This window comes from Molothrus ater, chromosome 2 (genome assembly GCF_012460135.2).
Source record: "Molothrus ater isolate BHLD 08-10-18 breed brown headed cowbird chromosome 2, BPBGC_Mater_1.1, whole genome shotgun sequence".
In the NCBI taxonomy this organism is placed as follows: Eukaryota; Metazoa; Chordata; class Aves; order Passeriformes; family Icteridae; genus Molothrus; species Molothrus ater.
This window is the reverse complement of record NC_050479.2, coordinates 2,651,882-2,677,884: the sequence shown is the minus strand read 5'-3', so window position 1 is coordinate 2,677,884 and position 26,003 is coordinate 2,651,882. Positions and strand designations below refer to the sequence as shown.

The 26,003-nt window shown below is 37.5% G+C and overlaps 1 protein-coding gene across 6 annotated transcripts in view; it reads right to left on the bottom strand.

The window, feature by feature from the left end:
• The window catches only part of TTC3 (tetratricopeptide repeat domain 3), a 73,555-nt gene that overhangs the window by 32,744 nt on the left and 14,808 nt on the right, over positions 1-26,003 (bottom strand). For 2 of the 6 annotated variants that reach the window (XM_054514123.1, XM_054514122.1), the window contains exons 8-18: positions 25,851-25,936; positions 25,227-25,321; positions 21,674-21,736; positions 20,526-20,580; positions 19,743-19,905; positions 19,606-19,651; positions 17,462-17,588; positions 14,664-14,721; positions 4,055-4,115; positions 1,854-1,920; positions 160-276 (exon numbers count right to left, since the gene is read on the bottom strand). In XM_054514123.1, coding sequence (XP_054370098.1) covers positions 160-276; positions 1,854-1,920; positions 4,055-4,115; positions 14,664-14,721; positions 17,462-17,588; positions 19,606-19,651; positions 19,743-19,905; positions 20,526-20,580; positions 21,674-21,736; positions 25,227-25,321; positions 25,851-25,936 — 938 coding nt within the window. Of the gene's footprint in view, positions 1-159; positions 277-1,853; positions 1,921-4,054; positions 4,116-6,120; positions 6,210-14,663; positions 14,722-14,835; positions 14,916-17,461; positions 17,589-19,605; positions 19,652-19,742; positions 19,906-20,525; positions 20,581-21,673; positions 21,737-25,226; positions 25,322-25,850; positions 25,937-26,003 lie in introns of those variants that run through there. The other 4 variants (XM_036394227.2, XM_036394219.2, XM_036394242.2 and 1 more) reach the window with 3 other exon arrangements.

Here is a 26,003-nt window from a genome sequence, read left to right as displayed (position 1 = left end):
TCTTTCTCACATTGCACCTTCAAATTTTTTTTACGCTCAACCCAGTGTGGTTGGGTTGTTTTTCCACACAAGAGTCAGGATTGTTTTGGGGGAAGGAAGGCGTTGAAGGCATAAATTTGAATTTCTGGGATAAAAACCAGGTCATTTCTCCGAGTTTACCTTGAATTCTGGAGCATTCAAGGCTTTCAGCAGGGGTAATAGAATGGGTTTATCCCTGGCCAGCAAGGCTCCATCACCCTCCAGCCCAAGGGATTTTCCATCAGCACTGAAATCCCCCTGAAATGGTGAACAGACAGCAAGCTCAAAAAAACCCAACATTTTCTTTTTTTATTTATTTTTAATATAATTTATAAGTATATAAATTATATATATAATTATATATATATTATAATATATATTATATATATAATTATATAATTTTTAATATATAATTTATTTATATTTTTTTTATTTTTTGTTTGCTTTCAAAAGCAAGCAAAAGATTTAATTCAGAAAATAAATATTTGCTAGAACACTTCTGAGACAGCCAAGTGGAAATTCTGCAGCCTCCTGAACTGTGTCACCACAATTTCACTTTTCAAGCAGCAAACCAGGTGCATTTTTATAAACTCCTGCATTAGATTTTCATGGAGCTGCCAATCTCTTAAAAATCTCATTTTTATTCTAAATTTCTAACTTACTTTTATTTTTATTTCTAATTTCTAATCTCATTTTTATTCTAAATGTCTCTCCAGAAAGCTGCAACTTTAGTTCAAGCACCATTTAAATTTTTCTCACATATAAAAAAAACCCAAGAGCACCACCCAGACTTCTGCATTTCCTCACTTTTTGTATCCAAATGTTTTTGGAAGAGCTGAGAATTATTTCATTTTTCATTTGTGTCCAGCTCAGCTCATGCTGGAAGGTTTCACAGTCCATTATTTTACTATTTGTTATTATGTCATGCTAAAATTATATTTTGTTTTCACTACTGGTACTTCCTGAAAGCTGCAGGAATTTACATTATTATGTAAATAATTAAGATTTATTTTCATTTCCTGCAACTCCTGGGTTAATGCTGTCCCAACAGATCAGAATAATGATATTATTTTAATGCTAAATGACATCCAAAGCAGATCAAAGGACTGAAAATGTCCCTTTCAACACCAGCAATGAATTAGCAAAACAAAGAAAAGTGTTTGATAGGAAATAAGGGGCAGAACCTGCACTTTCTCCTAAATTCAGTTTTATCCTGTGAGGCATTTAATGTATTTAATCTGAATAAAGATTTTTGGTATCCACATCCCCCAATTAACAGGGATGAAAGAATTACTTATTGAATTAATTAATACAATAATTTAATTAATTAGTTAAGCATTGCCATTATTTCCTTCAGGAATTTATTGGTGCTTGACCAGAGAAGGAGAATTTTCCCCCCAGTGTATGAATTTTATAAAATTTGTATGAATTTTACAGCGTTTCCAACAGCCAATCCATACAATTGGTTATTTCCAAATGTATCCAACACTGGAAAAAAAAATTTAGGCAGAAATTTGGGAAGGGCTTTTTAAATTCCTGAATGATCCCAGCCAGGTTTTAAATTTTTGATTAAAAATTTAATTTAAAATTTAATTTAAAATTTAATTTAAAATTTAATTTAAAATTATCCCAGCCAGGTTTTACAGCAGGAGAAGAAAGAGAAACCAGAAGAAAATCAGGATAAATCAGAATAAATCAGAGTAACCACAGAATTCCTGCCTCTGATCAAAGCCACACAGAGCACAGAGAGTTAAATTTTGGAATCAACCAAGATTTTGTGCAATGTTCCTAAAAAATGAGAAATCATTTCCAGTTTAAGGCTGGATTCCCATTACCTGTGGCACAGCACAGAAACCTTTATCCTCCATGGCTTTAGATTCCCTCTTCAAATCCACATGGTCCCTACAACAAACAGCACAGGGGCACCAAGGGTTTCTAAAGGTGCTTTCAATCTCAATTTATTTCCAATAAATGTGGTTTTCTTAGCTCTGCTCATCTCCCCCCAGCAGAGAAGCAATTTTGGAGCTGGTTCAGCTGCTTTACAGAGGATCTGTTCCACAATAAATGAAAATATCACCCCTCCTTGAAGTGAAAGGAAAAGGAAGCCACTGATAATTCCATTTAATGACCTCTCCTGGGGCAAAATTTCAATTTTTCTACCTACACTGGTGCTCAAAAAAATTACAGGAAAACAACAGGATTGTACTGAAATAAATACTGATTTAAAGAAATTTGGGGTTATGGTCACACTTAGATTAGGACTGGGAACAATCGGGTTTCCTAAAGAAACCTGAAATCTGCCTTGGAAAAATTCTCTTGAATGGAAACCTCCCTATTCCCATACAATAAAAATCCTGTTTTGTGGGATTTTTTCCATGTTTTGAGCCATCCTAAACACAACAAAAATCCCCAGAGCGTGGTGGCCCCAGCACCACTGGAAATATTCAATGATTTCCTCTGATAAATTCTGTTTTAAGTGGAACAATAAATATATTGTTAATATATTATATTAATAATAATTAATATATTATAATATAATAAATAAATATACTATATAATATATTTAATATAGAATTAAATATATTAAAATATACTAAAAATTAAATACAATTTTTAATATAGAATTATATTTAATAGATATTTAAAATAGAAATATTTAATATGATAAAATCTATAGTTTTACCTGAATTCATTGAATTTTAGCCCCAAGTACAACCAATAATTAACATATTATAACATATAATAAATAAATATATAAAATAATACATTTAATATAGAATTAAATATATTAAAATATACTAAAAAGTAAATACATTTTTTAATATAGAATTATATTTAATAGATATTTAATATGATAAAATCTATAGTTTTACCTGAATTCACTGAATTTTAGCCCCAAGTACAACCAATAATTAACATATTATAACATATAATAAATAAATAAATATATTATATAATACATTTAATATAGAATTAAATATATTAAAATATACTAAAAAGTAAATACAATTTTTAATATAGAATTATATTTAATAGATATTTAAAATAGAAATATTTAATATGATAAAATCTATAGTTTTACCTGAATTCATTGAATTTTAGCCCCAAGTACAACCAATAATTAACATATTATAACATATAATAAATAAATATATAAAATAATACATTTAATATAGAATTAAATATATTAAAATATACTAAAAAGTAAATACATTTTTTAATATAGAATTATATTTAATAGATATTTAATATGATAAAATCTATAGTTTTACCTGAATTCACTGAATTTTAGCCCCAAGTACAACCAATAATTAACATATTATAACATATAATAAATAAATAAATATATTATATAATACATTTAATATAGAATTAAATATATTAAAATATACTAAAAAGTAAATACAATTTTTAATATAGAATTATATTTAATAGATATTTAAAATAGAAATATTTAATATGATAAAATCTATAGTTTTACCTGAATTCATTGAATTTTAGCCCCAAGTACAACCATTCACACTCCTGTTCTACAGGAGCATCCTTGGCCTTAAAATCAGACTTTTGATTGGAAATTGGAGCCAACAAACAACTGAAGGACTCCAAGAAAAGTTCTTTCATAAAATAAAAACCACAAAACCAGATTTCATGTTTTTTCCTGAGCTCAGGGAGTGGCAGAGGAGTTTGAACAATTATTTGGTGCAAGGGAGACCTTGGAAAGGAGGTAAGAGTTACAATTATTGCTGTGACTTTGGATGTAACAACTGCAACAAAACTCCTGTCCCCCCTCTCTGCTTCAACAGCAAATATTCCAATTATGCCTTCATGCACTAAAACTCAGCTGGGCATGGAAGATTTTCAGATTTCAAGCAGTAACTGTGGAAAAATTGTAATTTTGGGGAATTTATCCACTATCAGGATGTAAAAAATTACACAAAGCCATTAGCAGGGAGCAAGCAGCGAATCCCAGTTGTATTAATTTTACCTAAAATAGCTCAAAATAGGAATAAATTTAAAAATAAATAGTATTTCTTACCTCATTTTTTCATAGTCACAAGTTTTGGTTTTTGGCTTTCGTTTGTTTTGCTGACTTTGGTCTGTAAAGAGGAAAAGGATTTTAAACAAAATGAACATTACCTGAAACAAGCAAACAAAAAAATGCACTTGGAACTCACATTTGGCTCTGTAACTTGTAGATCTTAAAAACTGAGAAGGTCAAAAGTAACACAACCAAAAAGTGAATTTGAATTTAGTTTTGTTCTATGGTAGATAGGAATAAAAAAAAAATCCTGAAAGGGAAAGATTTTAAACAAATAGAAGAACCTTAAACTCCTGCAGGATTGTAGGATTTTAATCTCAAAATTGTGATTAAATAATCACAAAATTGTGATTATTAAAGTGGACTCCAGCCTGAAGAAATCAGTCTGTCCTATAAAAGAGTAATTGATATATAGATATATATATATTTATAATATAGATATAAACAGTTTATATATGATATATTTTATGTAGGATATATTATATATGCATAAAAGATATAAAACCAGTTTATATTTATATATTGTAGATATTAGAAATTATATATATATATTTCTAATTCTTATATAATTATGTATTGTGTATTAGAATGCATACATTGTATGTTAGGTAATGCATTATAAAATGACATTATGTAATATTTTATATTCAAATTGTTTGGTTTTTTTTTTTCCTTATACTATTATTGACCAATCTGAATTTTCAAAGGGAATAACAGATCCCTATGCAAGTCCAAGTTTCTCTGGAGAAAATCATGAGGATGAATTTTTTGCTTCAAAAGCCCTGAGGCAAAGCGAAGTTCAAGCCTTGTCAATGTCAAATGGAAATAAAAAGAGGCAGACAAATAACTCCAAGTGGAAACACTGGATGCCAAGGCCAAGGAAGGATTAATCAGGTGAGAGCAATTCACATTTAACTCCCAAATTTCACATCAAAGACCTCACGTGGAACTCACTGGAGCACTCCAAACCCCCAGAGCTCCCGCCCTGCTGTGGAACAGCACTGAGGAAACAATTCCTGGGCACCACGGAAGGAGAAAATGAAAAGCACTGAACATGTGCTTTAATGCTTTGTTGTGATGACAAACCCAGGAATTCCTGCCATTAACTGCAAAAATCATCTTTTTTTTTTATTGGACACACCCACAGGGAAACAATGCAGCACCTGGATTGAAACTCTTGGGCACTGGGTTATTGTTCTGCTGAGCTGCCAGAAAATCAGATTTGAATACAGGAGAAGTTATTCACGTTACAGGTGAAATTTTAGCAAGGATCTGTGCTTAAAAATGCTACTCAGAGTATTTTAAACAGGAAATACTGAAAGGCACCGAGTGTGTAAAAACCCAGCTGAGCCCTGAGTGCTCTCCCTGCAGGCAGGGGAGGTGGCCCATGAACATTCCTGTGCTAAATCCCACCCGGGGGCAATTAAAGCCTTGGGCCAGGAGCAATTTCTCATTAGGAGCTGCTTAATGACCTGAAACTTAAATGAGTCAGCACAAAAATCAGGAGTCACCACCCGGACTGAACATGTTCAGAATTATTTCATGGACCACTCCTTGAGTGGATGGCGGCTGGAACTCATGGGAACCCCAAAGCTGCACTAAAAATCCCCACCAATTCCTCTAAATGGAGACCTTGGAATGATGGAAAACCAGAATTCTCCTGAAAGCCTGGAAACACCTCCAGCACATCATCCTTTAACCATCCTGAGACTGAGATATTTCACTTTCTCTTCATTTCATGTGTTGCTTTCCCTAAAGGAACCAATCTAACAACAAAACAAAATCTTAGTGAAGAGAAGAGAAACCATCTCAGCATGGAAGGAAGAAATCAATCTGCATTATTTTGCTCCAATTTCAAAAGCCATTCAACAAAAATTACTGCAGCAACAATTCCCATAGAAACAACTCCTCCCCTACAACACCCAACTTTAAATGCTGCTTCCAGATGAAATAAAAAAGCTTCTAAAACAAGGTAACAAGCAAAACCAGCTGATTTACTTAACTGATTTAATTAAAATACTTAAGTCAATGTATTAATTCCACAGAAAACATCATTTACTTACCCAACAAACACTTAAAAATGTTAGGAGAAGGGAAATGACTTTTCTTAGCACTTTCCATTAGGAGTGACCAAAGATATTTAATAAAAATATACACGAGCTCAAAGAAACAGTACATGAAGACCAAAAATAGGAAGTAGCAAGAAAAATAAATCAAAAAGGCCAACGATTTTACAATAATATAATGTGGCATTAAGTTCTTTTCCATTAAAACTCCTGCAAGTTCAGTGAACAAAGGCAAAGGAGAAAAAAAAAAAAAAAGGCTCTTCCTCCCCCACCCACAGCAAACTGGGGCCAGCCAGTCACTGGGAGCCTCCTCCTCCCTCCAAATCAAATATTTTGCTCTACAGAACCAGGGGAGGAGGAAGGGAGAACAGAAAGTGAAAATAAAGCAGAGCAAATAAAGCAGAAACATGGGATGAGCACGGGGCTGGTGAAATGAAAATGACTGCGCCCAACGCGTTCCGTGGTGCTTGGCCAAGCATTGTCAGATCTCTCCCAGAATTTCCCCTCTTCCTTCCTCAGCTCCTCCAAGAATCAGCCACCCTGCCCCTTCTCCAGCCTCTCTGTGCCTCCCCACCCTGCCAGGGAAGAATTTCTAATTGAATGCCCAATTTCATCCTCGGTAATTTGGCGCCTGTGCTCTGGCACGCAGCAGGGAGAAGGGGAAATTTTCAGTCCCCCCTGAAGTTGGGTGATAAGAGCTCAGAGCCCAACTTGCAAAGGAGATAAAAGAATGTCAGAGAGGCACAGAGGATGCTGAGCACAGCTGGGAACAGATAATGAGGAATACAGAGGGGCTGGGGCAAAATTACCGACCCAGAAACACCCACACACGCCCAAAGAGGAGCTCAGGGAAAGGTAACTCCAAACATTGGGGGCTCTCAGTGAGCAGAGCCCCAGAGAAAGCTTCAAATGACTCAGAGAAAGCTTCAAATGATTCTCCAGGGCCATGAAAGAGGTGGATGCCTGGAAATGTGCTGGAATGCAAACATCCCTGGGCTCCTCTGACAGAGAAATGGATGCAGGGGCTGAATTAAAGCCTTTAGAGAAATTAGGATCTATCAAGCCACTTAAAAGTAGAAAGCTAAGTTCAAATTTTAAGTCAATAGAAGTGTAAGATATAGTTTTAAGTAAGTAGAAATATATCTTAAGTGCCCTAAGAAACTAGTAGTAAAGTTTCTTAAACTTGCTACTTACTTCACTTAGTAGTAAAGTTCTTAAGTGCCTCAAGAAATCAACTAGTAAAGGCCCTAAAGACTAGTTTAAAGCTCAGTTTAAACTTAATCCCAGACATAACAAAAACAGAGCAGAACCTTGCTTGCTTCTCTAGACAGAATTATTAATGTAAATAGATAAAGCTATATGTGTAAATAGATAAAACTAATTTAGATAAGAACTAAAACTACTTCCCCATCACTTTTGTACATTAGAATCAAGTTCAGGTTGTGAATGGTTTAGATTTGTGGTTTTAGCTGATTGGTTGTTTTATGTATAAAAATCCCTGTACTGGTGTCATGGTTTGACACTGCACAATGCCAGTGCCCCCATGAGGATTCCCTCTCCCTGGTTCCTGCTGTGAGATGGGACCAGGAATAAGCACAGCAGGCTCCCACTTAGGAAAGAAAAAAATTTATTAACTAAACTACAAGGGAAAGGAAAAAAAAAAGAAACACACAAGGAAAATGAAAACCTCACAGATACATCTCCTCCCCACCAAATTCCCAATACAATACATCCCCCAAATCATCAACTCTCGGTTTGGCACCACCCTTCAGAATACTCAATCCTCAGTTCATCAAGAGGACAAGGAGTCCTTCTTGTGCCAGTGGGGACCTCTTCCTTTCGTGTCCAGCGCTCTCACCACTGAACACAGACCAGAGCTGCTGCTAGGGTCGACTTTTAAGGATGCTTCATCCCACACTAAAAAGGCACAGTCTCAACTTTAGGACATCTGTCCCCCCCATATTTTTCACCCCCTGGGGCCGAGGGGTACCCACACCGAACCCTCTTGGTCCTGAGGCATTGCCTCCCCCTAGAATGCAGTCCCTGTATCACAAGGAAACACGGCTCTGTCCATGGCTACACACAAAGAGTCCAGCATAAGCTACTCCATCATCTCTTCCACCTGCGTTCTTCTCTATTTCTCTCGTGGCCCATTTCCTCTTATCACGATCTCTCTTCTCATTCAGCTCCAGGAGGATTAGCATTTGTAAAGTTTCCATCATCCAAGGAAAGGGTTAAAAATCTGAGGCTCTGTCTGTCCAGAACTCCCAGCCGGGCACCTTCTTGCCGCCCCCCGCTTCTCCTTCTCGGCCGGCCACTATTAAATTCCAAGGTGGCACAAGCACAGGCACAGGCACCAGTCTCTGTCTCTCCTGGGGGTGGGGTGGCTGCCCGATGCCTCTCAGTGCTCCTCCACCCTTCCATCCTGCAGGGGCCTTCACCTCCCTTCTGGCCAGGCCCGGCCTACCTCACCCGGCCCCATGGCTGCCCCTGGGCCTACCTCACCCGGCCCCATGGCTTCTTCCCCTGGGCCTACCTCACCCGGCCCCATGGCTTCCCCTGGGCCTACCTCACCCAGCCCCATGGCTTCTTCCCCTGGGCCTACCTCACTGGGCTGCATGGCTTCCCCTGGGCCTACCACCTCACGCAGCCACATGGCTTCCCCTGGGCCTACCTCACGCAGCCCCATGGCTTCTTCCCCTGGGCCTTCCTCACCCGGCCCCATGGCTTCTTCCCCTGGGCCTTCCTCACCCAGCCCCATGGCTTCCCCTGGGCCTTCCTCACGCAGCCACATGGCTTCTTCCCCTGGGCCTTCCTCACCCAGCCCCATGGCTTCCCCTGGGCCTTCCTCACGCAGCCACATGGCTTCTTCCCCTGGGCCTTCCTCACCCAGCCCCATGGCTTCCCCTGGGCCTACCTCACCCAGCCCCATGGCTTCTTCCCCTGGGCCTACCTCACCCGGCCCCATGGCTTCTTCCCCTGGGCCTACCTCACCCGGCCCCATGGCTTCTTCCCCTGGGCCTTCCTCACCCAGCCCCATGGCTTCTTCCCCTGTGCCTACCTCACCCAGCCCCATGGCTTCTTCCCCTGGGCCTACCTCACCCGGCCCCATGGCTTCTTCCCCTGGGCCTACCTCACCCAGCCCCATGGCTTCTTCCCCTGGGCCTACCTCACCCGGCCCCATGGCTTCTTCCCCTGGGCCTACCTCACCTGGCCCCATGGCTTCCCCTGCCCCGCCCAGCCCGCAGCAGCCAGGCAGGGGAGCTCTGAACCTTTCCCTGACCAGAACCCAGGAGAGCCTGCCAGGGGAGAGCCCTGCTTTAACCCCGTGTTCTCAGAGGCAGATCCCATGTCCCAATGGCCACATTAGGTGCCAATATTGAAATCTGAACATCCATTGGCCTAAGCACAGCATCCCAGAAAACACATTTCCTGTCAAACCACCACAACTGGGGTGGGGACAACCACCAACAAAAAGAAGAACAAGAGGACAACAAGAAGAAGAAAGTGATGCCTCGGGTTTGAGCTTTTCTATTTTTCACATTCTGTGCTGATTTAGTATGTGGGTCTGAGCTTCATATTATGGGATGGTGAGCTCTGTGCACAGAGCAGGGAAACAAAACAATTCCTGCTCCAGCTGGGCACCAAGGACAAATGATCCAAATCTCAGCCCCAGAGCACAAACCCCGTGGGCTGGAGAGAGAAAAACAAGCAGGGTGGGACTGCAGGGGCTAAAGCTGCAATGGGACAATGAACTGCAAGATGCAAATGGAGCAGAACTGATCCCAGGGACAGACCCCGTGCCCGGCCGTGCATTTTGGGGCTGTTTTGGTTCATCTTGGGTGCAGCCCTGGCTGGGCTCTGGTGCTGCCCAAGGTGCATCCATGGAGGCCTTTTCATAAATCCCTGCTTTATTCTTTAGCTCTGTCCAGCCTCTGCTCTGGGGCAGCCTGCACAAGGCATCAGAAGCAGAAAATGCTGTTCCTGCCTGCTCTTCCCTGCTCTCTTTTTCATGTGAAATACAAAGCTGAGTTTGGTGCCAGGTACACACAGGCCATGCGTGATATGTCTGGAAACCGACCAACGGACAGTTATAAAGACGAGTTCTAATAATAACTGAGGAAAGTAAAGCATGGAAGAAGGCTTTTGAACCTACCCTTTGTTTGCAATTAACCTTTATAAGTCTTAAGTTGATTTAGGAGCATTTGAATTAAAGCTTTAAGGATGTTGCTTTTTGACAGGAACTTTCTGCTTGCAGCAAAGATTTAAAGAGTTTTGCAATAAAACCTTTTGAAGTATAATTTTAGAATATTGCTTGTAGAAAGGATCTTTGAAACTATAGCTTTAGAATATATAAAAAGGAAACATGCTTACCTCATGCCTTAACAAAACAGTGAAAAGCAGCTTGAGAAAGGAAGGTGAACATCACCTCAAGGATTTATAGTTTTGAGCAAGGGAAGCTGGACATCACTGTTATGAGATTTATAGGACTTGCAATTAAAAGGTGGACCCACATCTGGAGAGCTGCACTCCACCAGATGGGAGACTCCTTTTGGGATACATCCTGAGAAAAACTAAATCACAATAGTGTATAGAATTGTGATGTAAAAATTTGGAAGAGAAACTGCTGAGAAAGCTGATGAGTACCCCTGTAAATACCTGTAAGCCTCAACTATGGGTGTGCAGTTGGAGGGAAACTTCCCCCACTGTACCCAGCACTGTATGGCTCATACTTTACCAAATTAATTAATAAATTGATTGCTGCTTGAATGTTGGCCTAGTCAAGCTTCTCATTTATAACATTCATCATCACCATCAAGAAGAAGAAAGAGTAAAGGTGTGGGGCTGTTGCTGCTGCTGCTTTGGCCTGGGACTCTGTGGGAGCTTTTACTTCTGCCTCTGCTTGGGACTCCATGCCAGAAAGCTTTAGCACAGACTTCACACTTAGTTTGAAAAGCCAGGTGTCTGCTAAGGAAGGCAGGAGCTTCCCCTAAAATGGAGAATGTAAACCTCCTCTTTCCAAATTACTGTAATTTTGAAATTAAGGGGCTCTCAGGCAAAGATGTGGGAGCAGGAATAACAGTTCTCTACTAGGGAAGAAAATAAAAATAAAATTTAAAATGCAGTAATACAAAACAGCACTAAGAATTCAAACCTGATACCCTATCAGGCAAAGTGTCAGCAGCAGTCTGATTAAACAGTAGCTGCAGTTTCCTTAGAGTGACAGATGGAGCTCTCTTAAAGCACTGATCTTGTAGAAAAGTGAAGTTTTCTTCTGAAGATCTAGTAGTGCTGGGAATCCAGTAGAGACAAAAGCTGCTCTTCTATTTAGAATTGAGTAAGAAAAGGCTGACTGTGGTGTTCTAAATCCCTGATTATATTTAAATAAAAATCCTTTGTTCCTCCCTCTGGGCAGAGCATCTCACAATAAGATGATGTAACTTTATCAGTTGTACAGTGAAGCCCAACAGCCTATTAAGAAAAGACACCTTTCTAAAAAGAGGGTTAGTTGTAGAAAAGCTAAAGAAAACTGCTCAATTAACAGAAAACAAGTGCCTTACCTTCAACAAATAGTAACAGAATACACACTGCCAGCTGCATCTCCTAACTGCAGAACTCTCAACAACTCACTTAGAACTCTCTGCCTTCAAGACTGATGCAAAAAACAACTTTACCACAACCAGCAGCTGCTCCCGTCTCTCTGAAGACCCAAGAGCCACAGCAAAGTGGACAGAAATTAACTCCAGGAAAGTGGAGTTGAGTTCTCTGGGTGTGTTCAGCACCGAGGATGAGAATGGCTGAATTTTACTGCTTCAGGTTGGGTTGGAAAGTTGGGTTTGGCATCACCTCCTGCAGCTCAAGGCCATTCCCTGGCTCCTGTCCCTCCATCCCTTGTCCCCAGTCCCTCTCAGCTCTCCTGGAGCCCCTTTAGGCCCTGGAAAGGGATTTAAGGTCTCCCTGGAGCCTTCTTCTCTCCAGGCTAAAAAATAACCATTATAAAAGTATTGCTTGAACAAACAATACACTGCAGTATCAGTTATAACCACTTCCATTGGTAATAGATGGATTAAAATCCCTTGCTGTAATCATTATCTCCACCATCTGAAATCCAGGATTTATAATAGATGGATTAAAATCCCTTTTCTCTAATCATTATCTCCACCATCTGAAATCCAGGATCTATAATAGATGGATTAAAATCCCTTTTCTCTAATCATTATCTCCACCATCTGAAATCCAGGATTTATAATAGATTGATTAAAACCCCTTGCTGTAATCATTATCTCCACCATCTGAAATCCAGGATTTATAATAGATTGATTAAAACCCCTTGCTGTAATCATTATCTCCACCATCTGAAATCCAGGATTTATAATAGATTGATTAAAATCCCTTTTCTCTAATTATTATCTCCATCATCTGAAATCCAGGATCTATAATAGATTGATTAAAGTCCCTTTTCTCTAATCATTATCTCCATCATCATCTGAACTCCAGGATTTATAATAGATTGATTAAAATCCCTTTTCTCTAATCATTATCTCCATCATCTGAAATCCAGGATCTATAATAGATTGATTAAAACCCCTTTTCTCTAATCATTATCTCCACCATCTGAAATCCAGGATTTCAGATTTTACTTCTATTTTATTTCTATTTTACTGTTGGAATGCTGGGGGACACAAGGCAGATGATGGACTTTGGGCCTGGTTAACATCAGAGATTTGATAAGGGGATGCCTTGGCAAAAGCAAAGGGAACTTTGAAAATTAGACCTGGACTGCAAGAAGATTCAATCAGACAGGTTCACTGGAAAAAGAAAATCTCAATAAACTCTGCAAGCAAGAAATGTTGTTATATGCATAAATTTGTGTGTGTGATTGTAACCTAATCATTGTAGCACACATTGCTAGTCTCCCTAAAATAGAATATAAGTGTTTGTATCCCACAATAAAATCAGATCCTGATCACCAGCAGGCTCCTCATCTCTCTCCATCACCAACATTTTACCTGTACCCATATTTATTGGTTTATTGGTTAAAAACTCCTTAAAAGGTCTTGTGACCTGAGCCATGCAGTGAAGATGGGAGCTGAACTCACCCTTCCTGCCTGTGCAGAAAATAAGAAAAATAAACCACATCATCAAAAACAATTCAGAGGTCCCATCTTGAATTCTTTCAAAAATTCCTCACAACTCACAACCACTTCCATTGTGTAACAGATTGATTAAAATCCCTTTCTCTAATCGTTATCTCCAGCATCTGAAATCCAGGATTTATTTTAGCTGGATCAATACCTTGGGTTTGCCATCCTTAATCCTGAGGGACAAACTCCCAGGAAGGATCAGTCCCATCCCTACAAACCCTTGGGCACAAACCAGAGCTCAGGTCTGTCACTAAACCTGGCTCCAGTCACACCCAGACTCCTCCTGGAGAAGGCATTTGGGAACCCAGGAGTTCCTCACCCTCCAGGGGACAATTCCTGCCCAAAATCCCATCAAATCCTGCTCTGGAGCCATTCCCTGGGTGCTGTCCCCCCATCCCCAGACCCTTTCCCAGAGCCCCTTTAGGGACTCTGAGCTCTCCCCAAAACCTTTCCAGGCTGAACAATCCCAACTCTCCCAGCCTGTCTTCAGAAAAGAATCAAATTTTCATTTTTGCCTCCATTACCACCTGACATCTTTCCAATAAAAACATCTTGGGATTTCCTGTGCAACCTTCCCCACGTTTTCCCCCTCCCAAGAAATCCTTTAATCCTGCAAGGTGTTCACAAAGCTCTCAAGATCAGGATCCTCCTCCTGCTCATTCAAAAATAATATTTCCTAACACACCTTCAGTGCTTTCCTAAAATCCAATTTTCAGGTGCTCTGTGCTTTATAATTATTTGAAATATTCCAGGAACGGGGCACCAAAAGCTTCAGACAAGTGAGAGCAGGTGGTAAAAACCCCCAGGAAAAATGAGGGAAGGATTTCCCTTTGAAGCTCAGAACTGCCTGAGCTTCACTTGCAGTGCAGAAAAGGAGCTCTGGCACTGGGGGAGCTTTGGGGAGTGGGAGTTCTCTCTAAAAAATGATTTATTCATTAAAAAAAACCCCAAACACGAACAAGAAACCACACAACTCTGCAAGTCTGCAGCTAAAAATCCACTCTGCTGAATATTTTGTGGCCTCTTCCCTCTTAACCTGCAGAATTATTTTTTGATGGAGCATTTGTTAACCACAAATTAATTGTAAATACTGAAATACAGAATTCCTGTTTAATTTAAAGCCTGGCTTAGGAGGAGGGAAAGCATTTCCAGCCTGTGGCTCAGACTTTACTCTTTAATTCCAGTTTCAGTTCTGAATTCAGTCAAGGAGATCCAAATCGCAAAAGCATCGAGACAGAAATAGAGAAGTGTCAAAGGAAGAAGTCAAAGTTGATTTGCTTATTGTTGTGGAAATGACAGGATATTAACTTCTGGTCATTAATTATGGCACAGCAGAGGAAGAAGTGGCTCAGACTTGATAAAAAGCAAAAAAAGCAAAAAAAAAACCCCACTCACTTGGAGGCTGCTCCAGCGTGGAACCTTTGCCTTCTGCTCTCTGGGGCTCAGTCACCTGCTGGCAAAAATATCAGATTACAAAAGCCAAATCCACCTCCCTGACTGCACTTCAACAAAGCCAAAAAGCCCCAAACCCCTCAGCAAGCACAGCCATGACAAGGTGCTGCATTACCTTCCTCATCAAGAGGCAAAGAAAACCATTTCATTAGCAAGGGCTTTTCTAAAGATTTTCCTCCCAAGTTTGCCTCAACCTCCATTATCTACAAATCTGGCACGGAAACATCGCCCTGAGGAAGCCAAACTCACAGAGAGATTTGCAGCAGACAAGAAAAGCAAAGCCCTGAGCCCATCTGGGGCTTTCCCCAGCCTGTTTTTCTCTGCCAGAAAAGTCCAAAATTTCCATTTCCTGCCCTGCTGCTCTGGTTTCGTTTTTCCCAGGGCCACGTCACGGCCCAGGGCCCTCCCCCTGCTCGGACAGACGGACAAACAGCGCAGCAACAGCTCTGCTGGGGCTGCCCTGCTCTGGCTCAAAATCCCAATTATCCACCAGCATCTTCTGCATTCTGCAGCTTCTTTAGAGTGCAATTCATGGGCTAAATTAGAATATGTAAATATGTTATAAATATATTTATAAGAATAAGAATATATAATATCCATATAATATATATTTATATATTTATATATTTTATAAATATATAAATATTTTATAAATATATATTTATATAATATATTTATATAAATATATAAATATTTATGTAAATATATATCTATATATTTATATAAATATATAATAATATATTTATAAGAATATATATATAAAAGAATATAGATATATTCTTATACATTTATAGTATATATCTATATAGATGACATATTCATATATCCATATTTAATAGATAATAAATTTAAATGCAATATATTTCTAATCTATAATAATTATGTCTCTAATATATTTATAAGTAATATAAGTTATTATAATAGCTTAATGAATATATAAATATATATTTATATATCTATAATATCATACATGATAATATATTATAATATAAATGAATAGAATATAATATATTTATAAATATATTCATAAAATATATTCATAAACTCATTAATACTCAATATATTATAACTATATTATAAAATATTAAATATTAAAATATAATTGAATATTATATTTTTATATTATATAATATTCATATATTATATTATACAAATATAATATAATATATTCATATAATGTATCTATAATATTATATGTATTTTATAATACAATATAATATATTGTATAATATTATAATTTTTATAAATGTAAATATAATATATTTATAGCATATTATATTTAAATATATATATTATATTTATAATACATTATATATATTATAAATACATCCTATAGGATATAAATTGCAATTGATTATCTTACCATAATGACAGCCAAGACAACAAAAATGCCACAAATATCTCTTTAAATTAATAATGACTTATTACTGATTTTAAATTGAAAAACTTCAAAATAAAATCTAAAAAAAGAAAAGTAAAAAAAAAAAAACCATGACAACTCTCCCTCCAAGCAACCAACTGAAAATCCCAATTTCTGTGGTGGCTTTGGAAGGAAATATCCCAGGAAAATGCACAATTGCTGAAAGAATTGCAGAGCTGCAGGCACAGCACTGCAGGTGGAATTCCTGCCATGCCAGGTGCAATTCCTGCAGGAATTCCTGCAGTTCCAGCTGAAATTCCTGATATTCTAGATGGAATTCCTGCAGTTCCAGGTGCAATTCCTGATATTCTAGATGGAATTCCTGCAGTTCCAGCTGAAATTCCTGATATTCTAGATGGAATTCCTGCAGTTCTGGGTGGAATTCCTGCAGTCCTGGATCGAATTCCTGCAGTTCCAGCTGGAATTCCTGCATTTACAGCTGGAATGTCTGCAGGAAATCCTGCAGTTCCAGCTGGAATTCCTGAAACTCCAGGTGCAATTCCTGCAATTGGAATTCCTGCAATTCCAGATGCAATTCCTGCAGTTCCAGCTGGAATTCCTGCAGTTCCAACTGGAATTCCTGATATTCTAGATGGAATTCCTGCAATTCCAGGTGCAATTCCTGATATTCTAGATGGAATTCCTGCAGTTCCAGGTGGAATTCCTGAAGCTCCAGGTGGAATTCCAGAATTTCCAGATGGAATTCCTGCAGTTCCAGCTGGAATTCCTGTAGGAATTCCTGCAGTTCCAGGTGCAATTCCTGCAATCCTGGATCGAATTCCTGCAATTGGAATTCCTGCCATTCCAGGTGGAATTCCTGTAGGAATTCCTGCAATTCCAGGTGCAATTCCTGCAATCCTGGATCGAATTCCTGCAGTTCCAGGTGCAATTCCTGCATTTCCAAGTGGAATTCCTGAAGCTCCAGAGGGAATTCCTGAAGCTCCAGAGGGAATTCCTGCAATTGGAATTCCTGATATTCCAGATGGAATTCCTGATATTCCAGATGGAATTCCTGCAGTTCCAGGTGCAATTCCTGCATTTCCAAGTGGAATTCCTGAAGCTCCAGAGGGAATTCCTGAAGCTCCAGAGGGAATTCCTGCAATTGGAATTCCTGCATTTCCAGGTGGAATTCCTGTAGAAATTCCTGATATTCCAGATGGAATTCCTGCAGTTCCAGGTGGAATTCCTGTAGGAATTCCTGATATTCTAGATGGAATTCCTGCAGTTCCAGGTGCAATTCCTGCAGTTCCAGGTGCAATTCCCGCAGTTCCAGGTGCAATTCCCGCAGTTCCAGGTGCAATTCCCGCATTTCCAGCTGTACCTTGTCTGTCTCCTGCTTTTCAGCCCCCTGGGGCTGTTTGGGCTCATCCTGGCTCCTCTTCCTCTCCTTTTCTGCCCCTTTCTGCTCCTGGGAAGTTCCTGGAGCAGATTTTGAGGAAGTGCAGTCCCTGATGTGGAAAAACAGAGAATTCCTGGGTTTTTCCCCATGTTTTAGACAAATATACCATGAAAAAACCGGATTAATAAAAATTAATCTCACCCCTCTTGGAGGAGTGTAATCCCATAAATATATAACATATATTCATTTATATAGAATATAAAATAATAATTTATATCTATTATAAATATAGAAACGTAAAGGATTTCATCAGGCTTTTTTTACAGCTCCAAACTTGTGCAAAGATACAGCAACAGCAAAAAAAAATCCACAAATAAAAACATTCAATAAAATAATAAGATAATAAAATAATTTTAAAAAACATCTCAATTTTCTACAAAAATTAGAACTGAATGACTAAATTTATATATTTAGAAGTTAAATAATTAATAATGGGAATTAATTGTTAAAAATGCCCTGGGCCCACACTGCTTTGGATGCTGAAGTTTATAGAGTTCATAGAAATCCTCAGCACTTCTGATCAATTTATTAATTCTGGTTTTATTTCCTGATGGATAACAAAATTTATGCAATATGTGCATGATGTAGCACTTAATCATAATCTTAAAAAAATCTATTTTAAAATCTATTAAAAATCTATTAAAAATCAGTTAGAAATCAATGAATTAAATCAATGAATTAAATCAATGAACTAAATCAATGAATTAAATCAATGAATTAAATCCACAAGAAATCAATTTAAAATGAACCAAAAAAATTGCTAATTTTTTTAAAGAATCACTTAAAAATCAGTAAAAAATCAACGAAAAAATCAAGGAAAAAAATCAACAAAAAAAATCAACAAAAAAAAATCAACGAAAAAAATTAATGAAAAAAATCAATTTAAACCAAACAAACAAAAAATTGCCATTTTTTTTTTTAAATCAACGAAAAAGCAACAAAAAATCAATGAAAAATCAATTTCAAATGAAGCAAAAAACATTGCTCATTTTTTAAAGAATCAACGAAAAATCAACAAAATTCAACCAAAAAAATCAATGAAACACCAATTAAAAATGAACCAAAAAACATTGCCAATTTTTTAAAAGATCAATGAAAAATCAATTTTAAAAATCAATGAAAAAGGAACAAAAAATGAACAGAAAAAAATCAATGAAAAATCAATGAAAAATCAATATAGAATGAATGAGAAAAAAATCAATAATTTTTAAAAAATCAACGAAAAATCAACGAAAAATCAACGAAAAATCTACCAAAAATCAACAAAAAAATCAACAAAAAAATCAACAAAAAAATCAACCAAAATTCAATCAACCAAAAAATCAACCGAAATTCAACTGAAATTCAACCGAAAAATCAACCAAAAAATCAACCAAAAATCAACCAAAACTCAACCGAAAAATCAACCAAAAATCAACAAAAAATCAACCGAAATTCAACCAAAAAATCAACCAAAAAATCAACCAAAATTCAACCAAAAAATCAACCAAAAAATCAACCAAAATTCAACCAAAAATCAACCAAAACTCAACCGAAAAATCAACCAAAATTCAACCAAAAAAATCAACCAAAAATCAACCAAAACTCAACCGAAAAATCAACCAAAAATCAACAAAAAATCAACCGAAATTCAACCAAAAAATCAACCAAAAAATCAACCAAAAATCAACCAAAAAATCAACCAAAAAATCAACCAAAAAAATCAACCAAAAATCAACCAAAAATCAACCGAAATTCAACCGAAATTCAACCGAAATTCAACCAAAATTCAACCAAAAAATCAACCGAAAATCAACCGAAAATCAACCGAAAATCAATCGAAAATCAATCGAAAATCAATCGAAAATCAATCGAAAATCAATCGAAATTCAATCGAAATTCAATCGAAATTCAATCGAAATTCAACCAAAATTCAACCAAAATTCAACCCAAATTCAACCCAAATTCAACCCAAATTCAACCCAAATTCAACCCAAATTCAACCCAAATTCAACCCAAATTCAACCAAAAATCAACCCAAATTCAACCAAAATTCAACCCAAATTCACCCCAAACGACCCCCTTACTTTTTCTCTTGCAGAGGCTTCCTCGCCCTCTGTTTCTGTTCCGCCCCTACAATAAAAGCCAGAACAGGAGGAATTAAAGCCACCCCGAGCTCCCCGAGCACAGGGGCGCAGCTGAGCCCTCAGCAGGGAGGGATTACCCTGCGTGTCCTGGGAGCTCTTCCTCAGTTTCTCGTTCTGCTGGATGAGCTCCTTGATCCCCTCGGCGCTGCTCTGGCACAGCTTCTGCGCCTTCTCGTTGGCCACCAGGGCCAGCTCAGCCTTGCCCAGCAGGGCCAGGGCTTTGCAGTAGTGGTAGTGACCCTAGGACAAAAGAAAAAATAATAAAAAATAAATGAAATCAGGATTTTAAGGTTTTAGCCACACTAAGGAGAGGAGGATTTAATAGGAAATCTTGCTGCAGTAGCAGCAAAAAGGGTGAATTTTGTGTAATCCAGCGAGTGAGCTGCTGTCAGCTGATGAAAAATCAGATTTGAACTGCAACAGGGATAAGTCAGTGGGAAAAAAGGAAATTTGGGTGGTTTTTTTTTTGCTTTCTCTGCTTTGGAAAAGAGCAAATTTGCTTTTTCTTCTCAAATCTCAGCCACTTTCAATGTTGTAAGTATCTGTTGTTTACTCTCTTCAGGCCAGGAATATTGGCAAATACCTGTTGGCCATTAACCAGGAGTTTTCTATGTATCTAAATGCACTTTTTGAAGTATTCTGATAACTCCCAGCATAATAAATATTTTGTTCTCTCTTGACACATGCCAAGCACCTCAAAATAACATTTTAAACCTAAAAACCCAAGCAAAATGCACTTGGCAGAATCCTCAGCCCACAAAGCTCTGTGTCCATTCATTAAAAATCAGCTCTGGGTTCTCCTCTTGCTCTAAAATGCCAAAAAAAATAAAATAAAATTTTGGAATGTGCAAGAAACCAACCTTTGGCCAGTCAGGCTTGAGAACTATGGCTCTTTTTCCATCAAGGACAGCTCTCCTGAGAGAAAGGGAGGGGAAAGAAGAGGAATTTGTAATTTATAGCTTTATACGTTATATATATATAAAATAATAATATAATATTATATATATATATATATATATATATATATAATTATATAGTTTGATATATGTTATATATTATATAAATATATAATATATAAAACATACAATATATAAAATAAATATTTATAATATATAGCATATATATAAAATATGTATATATATGATATATAAGATATGTATAATATATAAGATATATATGTATGTATATTTTATATATATGTATGTATATTTTATATATATATATAATAAATATATATATATATATATATATATATAAAAATCTCCAGGCTGGTGTAAAAATAAATAAAATAAATACAAAAATAACTTAAATGCAAAAAAAAAAAAAAAAAAAAAACAAACAAACAAAAAAAAACCAAAAAACAAAACCCCTCCAAAATAATAAAAATACAAAAAATACAAAAAACCCACCATAAACAGAAATCTAATATATGAGAATATAAAAATTAAAAATTGAATAAAATAAATTAAATAACTAAATAACTAAATAACTAACTAAATAAATAAATAAAAATGGAACAGCAGCTCATATGGAAATTATGAAATGGTTTGGGGTTTTTTTTCCCAAACTATGGAATGGTTTGGGGTTTTTTTTTCCCAAACCATGGAATGGTTTGGGGTTTTTCCCAAACTATGGAATGGTTTGGGGTTTTTTTTCCCAAACTATGGAATGGTTTAGGGTTTTTTTTCCAAACTATGGAATGGTTTGGGGTTTTTTTTCCCAAACTATGGAATGGTTGGGTTTTTTTTTTCCAAACTATGGAATGGTTTGGGGTTTCAAAGGGCCTCAAATCCCCCCCAGTTCCACCCCAAAATGAGCGGGGCCACCTTGCACCACCCCCAGGCTGCTCCAAGAACAAACCCAAACTGGCCATAAACCCTTCCAGGGATCCATAACCACACCCAACTGCAGCCACACAACCAGAAACAACGTTTAGGGCTTTAGAAAATGGAATTTATTCCAAATGCATTCCCTTTTCTGCAAGCAGCTCAGCCCAGGGCTCACTCACCCGTATTGCCTGGTGAGAATGAAGCACAGAGCTCGGTTCCCATACAGCAGGTGGTTGGTAGGGCTGGGAAAAATCACATTATCAAGGGTTAATAATGGTTATTGCTCCTGGAATCACCAGGGAGAAGGGAGAAAATGGGATTTTCACCAGATCTGCCTGCAAAAAACTCCACACAGAAAACCCCGTGGGTTTATTTGTTCATTAGAACTGGGGATCATTTCTACGGTTTGGGGCCATCAATGCAACTTCCAATTGGTTAATAATGGCTACTCCTATTGAAAACCTTAGGGAGAAGGAAAAAATTGGATTTTTACCAGATCTGACTGAAAAAATTCCAGACAGAAAACCCCATTGGTTTGCATGGCAATGTTCATTGTAATTGTGGGATCATTTGTAACTTTTGGGGCCATTAATGCAACTTCCAATCAATTCAAATTATTCTCAGCCAGCTCAGAGTTAATAGTGGCTATTCCTATTGAAAACCTTAAGGAGAAGGAAAAAAATGGGATCTTCACAAGATTTGCTTGCAAAAGAGAAGAAAAAATTGAATTTTCACCAGATTTGCCTGCAAAAACTCCACACAGAAAACCCCATGGGTTTATATGGGAATGTTCATTGTAATTGTGGAATAATTTGCAAGTTTTGGGGCCATCAATGCAACTTCAAAATAATTCAAATTATTCTGAGCCAGCTCAGACTTAATCATGGCTATTCCTACTGAAAACCTTAAGGAGAAGGAAAAAATTTGAATTTTCATCAGATTTGCCTGCAAAAATTCCACACAGAAAACCCTATGTGTTTATATGGGAACGTTCATTAAAATTGTGAGATCATTTGTAAGTTTTGGGGCCATCAATGCAAACTTCCTATTAATTCAAATTATTCTCAGCCAGCTCAGAGTTACTGAAAACCTTAAGGAGAAGGAAAAAAATTGAATTTTCACCAGATTTGCTTGCAAATGAGAAGAAAAAATTGAATTTTCATCAGATGTGCCTGAAAAAAACTCCACACAGAAATATGGGTTTATATGGGAATGTTCATTAGAATTGTGGGATCATTTGCAAGTTTTGGGGCCATTCATGCAACTTCCAATTAGTTAATAAAAACTATTCCTACTGAAATCCCTAAGAAGGAAAATTTAAAAAGGGATTTTCACCAGATTTGCCTGCAAGAACTCCACACAGAAAACCCCATGGGTTTACAAGTTGTCACCGGGAATATTCATTAGAATTGGGGAATCATATATAAGATTGGGGGCCATTAATGCAACTTCCAATTAGTTAATAATGGCTACTCCTCCTGAAATCCCTAAGGAGATGGAAAAAAATTGGATTTTTACCAGATCTGCCTGAAAAAATTCCAGACAGAAAACCCCATTGGTTTGCATGGCAATGTTCATTGTAATTGTGGGATCATTGGTAAGTTTTGGGGCCATCAATGCAACTTCCAATTAATGCAAATTATTCTCAGCCAGTTCAGTGTTAATTATGGTTATTCCTATTGAAAACCCTAAGGAGAAGGAAAAAATTTGAATTTTCACCAGATTCGCTTGCAAAGAAGAAGAAGAAAAAATTGAATTTTCACCAGATTTGCCTGCAAAAACTCCACACAGAAATATGGGTTTATATGGGAATGTTCATTAGAATTGTGGGATCATTTGCAAGTTTTGGGGCCATTCATGCAACTTCCAATTAGTTAATAAAAACTATTCCTACTGAAATCCCTAAGAAGGAAAATTTAAAAAGGGATTTTCACCAGATTTGCCTGCAAGAACTCCACACAGAAAACCCCATGGGTTTACAAGTTGTCACTGGGAATATTCATTAGAATTGGGGAATCTTATATAAGATTGGGGGCCATTAATGCAACTTCCAATTAATTAATAATGGCTATTCCTCCTGAAATCCCTAAGGAGATGGAAAAAAATTGGATTTTTACCAGATCTGCCTGAAAAAATTCCAGACAGAAAACCCCACTGGTTTGCATGGCAATGTTCATTGTAATTGTGGGATCATTGGTAAGTTTTGGGACTACTAAGGCAACTTCCAATTAATTCAAATTATTCTCAGCCAGCTCAGAGTTAATAATGGTTATTCCTATTGAAAACCCTAAGGAGAAGGAAAAAAATGGGATCTTCACCAGATCTGCCTGCAAAGGATAAGAAAAAGTTGAATTTTTCATCAGATTTGCCTGCAAAAACTCCACACAGAAAACCCCATGGGTTTATATGGGAATGTTCATTGTAATTGTGGGATAATTTGCAAGTTTTGGGGCCATCGATGCAACTTCCAATTAATGCAAATTATTCTCAGCCAGCTCAGAGTTAATCATGGCTATTCCTACTGAAAACCTTAAGGAGAAGGAAAAAATTTGAATTTTCACCAGATTTCCTTGCAAAGAAGAAGAAAAAATTGAATTTTTCACCAGATTTGCCTGCAAAAATTCCACACAGAAACTCCCATGGGTTTAAATGGGAATGTCCATTAGAATTGTGGGATCATTTGCAAGTTTTGGGGCCATTAATTCCAATTATTCTCATCCTGCTGTTAAAAGCAGCCCAGCCCTGCAGCTCCTGGAAACCACACGACCTCCTCTGCACCAGCCCCAGGATTTCCTGTTTTTCTACCCAGTTCTGCTTTTCCCTTCCTGGCCTTGCCACAGTTTTGCAAGAAGGGTGAAATCAGCTCAAATGTGGGACCAAAACCCCTCCTGCCATGTGGCATTTATGGGGATTCAAATGGATTTATTCCCAGAATATTGCAAATTAATTGATTAAAATGAATTGTATACGATGAGATGTTGGTGTAGATAAAAGGGAGGGGAAATAAATCAAAAATCCTGATCCTTTGCAGGGCATAATTGTAAAGCTACAGAGTTCAAAAAATGAAAAAATCCAACTCTTGGCACAAGGGGGTTTTGTGGAAAGTGGGATTTTATCAATTTTCCTGCATTTTAGGGACACCTGGATGAGTAAAATCAGCATTTTCATGAGCACAGCCCCAATGGTGAACACACCAACCCTGCTGACACTCCAAGGGAAGGGAAAAAATGCCCTAAAAATTCCCATTTCATCCCTTTCTCCCTTCTCCAGAGCCTTTCAGGAAGAAACTGAACAAAGGTTTCAAAAGGAAACAAAGCCTGAGAGCTGCCAAGAACAAGCAGTGAAATATTTGCTCTTTGCTCCTTTTGCATCATGGGAATAAAGAGAAATAATGATAAATATTGGCAACATTTGCAAGAGCATTTCGAGGGCAAACACCCAAAGTGCCTGCTCTTGGTTGTCCACACCAAAGAATTAAAAGAATTTTTAAATTATTGGAAGAATTGATTTAAAATAATTTCTTTTTCTTGCAGGCTTGCTCCTCTTCTTCTTGGCCATTTGAAGCCCTAAAAGGACTTTTGGAGCAGAAAAAAAACAACTAAAAAAATAGAATTAAAATGGGTTAGAGGGCTTTTTTTAAAAATTAGGCATCATTTGGCCTCTAATTCAAGTAGCTGATGCAAAATTGCACAAAATGAGGAGAAATGGGAAGAAGTTGAGCTCAGCTCTTACCAAAACTCGATGGCTTTGGTGTAGGACATGATGGCAGAGCCCAGGGCTCCCTGGGAAAATTCTGTATTTCCTCTCTGCTTCATGGCTTCACTCTTCTGTGGGACCAGGAAAAAAACAATTTATGCACCAAATTCATCCAATTCAGCAGTGTAAAAGTCATCATTTCATCTAAGTGGGACAGGGAAAAAAACAATTTGTGCACTAAACTCCTTAAATTCAGCAGTATAAAGATCATTATTTCATGCAAGTGGGACCAGAACAGAAAATTTATGCACTAAACTCCTTAAATTCAGCAATGCAAAGGTCATTATTTCATGTAAGTGGGACCAGGAACAGAGAATTTATCCACCACATTTTATCCACCACATTTTCTCCACCACATTTTCTGTTCTGGCCCCACTTACATGAAATAATGACCTTGACACTGCTGAATTTAAGAAGTTTAGTGGATAAACTCCTTGAATCCAGCAGTGTAAAAGTCATTATTTCATGTAGTAAAGGGAATTTTTGATGTCAGAATTAAACACTTGAGCTTTTGAAATATTTCTCTTCAATAATTGGGGTTTTTTAACAGTCAGAACCCCCCTAAAAATGCCCCAAACAAACCCTGAGAGCTTCTCTCACCTTCCTGGAGCTCTCACAGGTCCGAGCTCGGAGTTCTGCCACTAAATCATAATCCTCCAGTGCCACCTTGGTGATGTAACGTTTCCCTGGGGAGGAAATTCAGGGGAGCACAGAGGGTGAAGAAATTCCCACTAAAAAAAATCCCACTAAAAA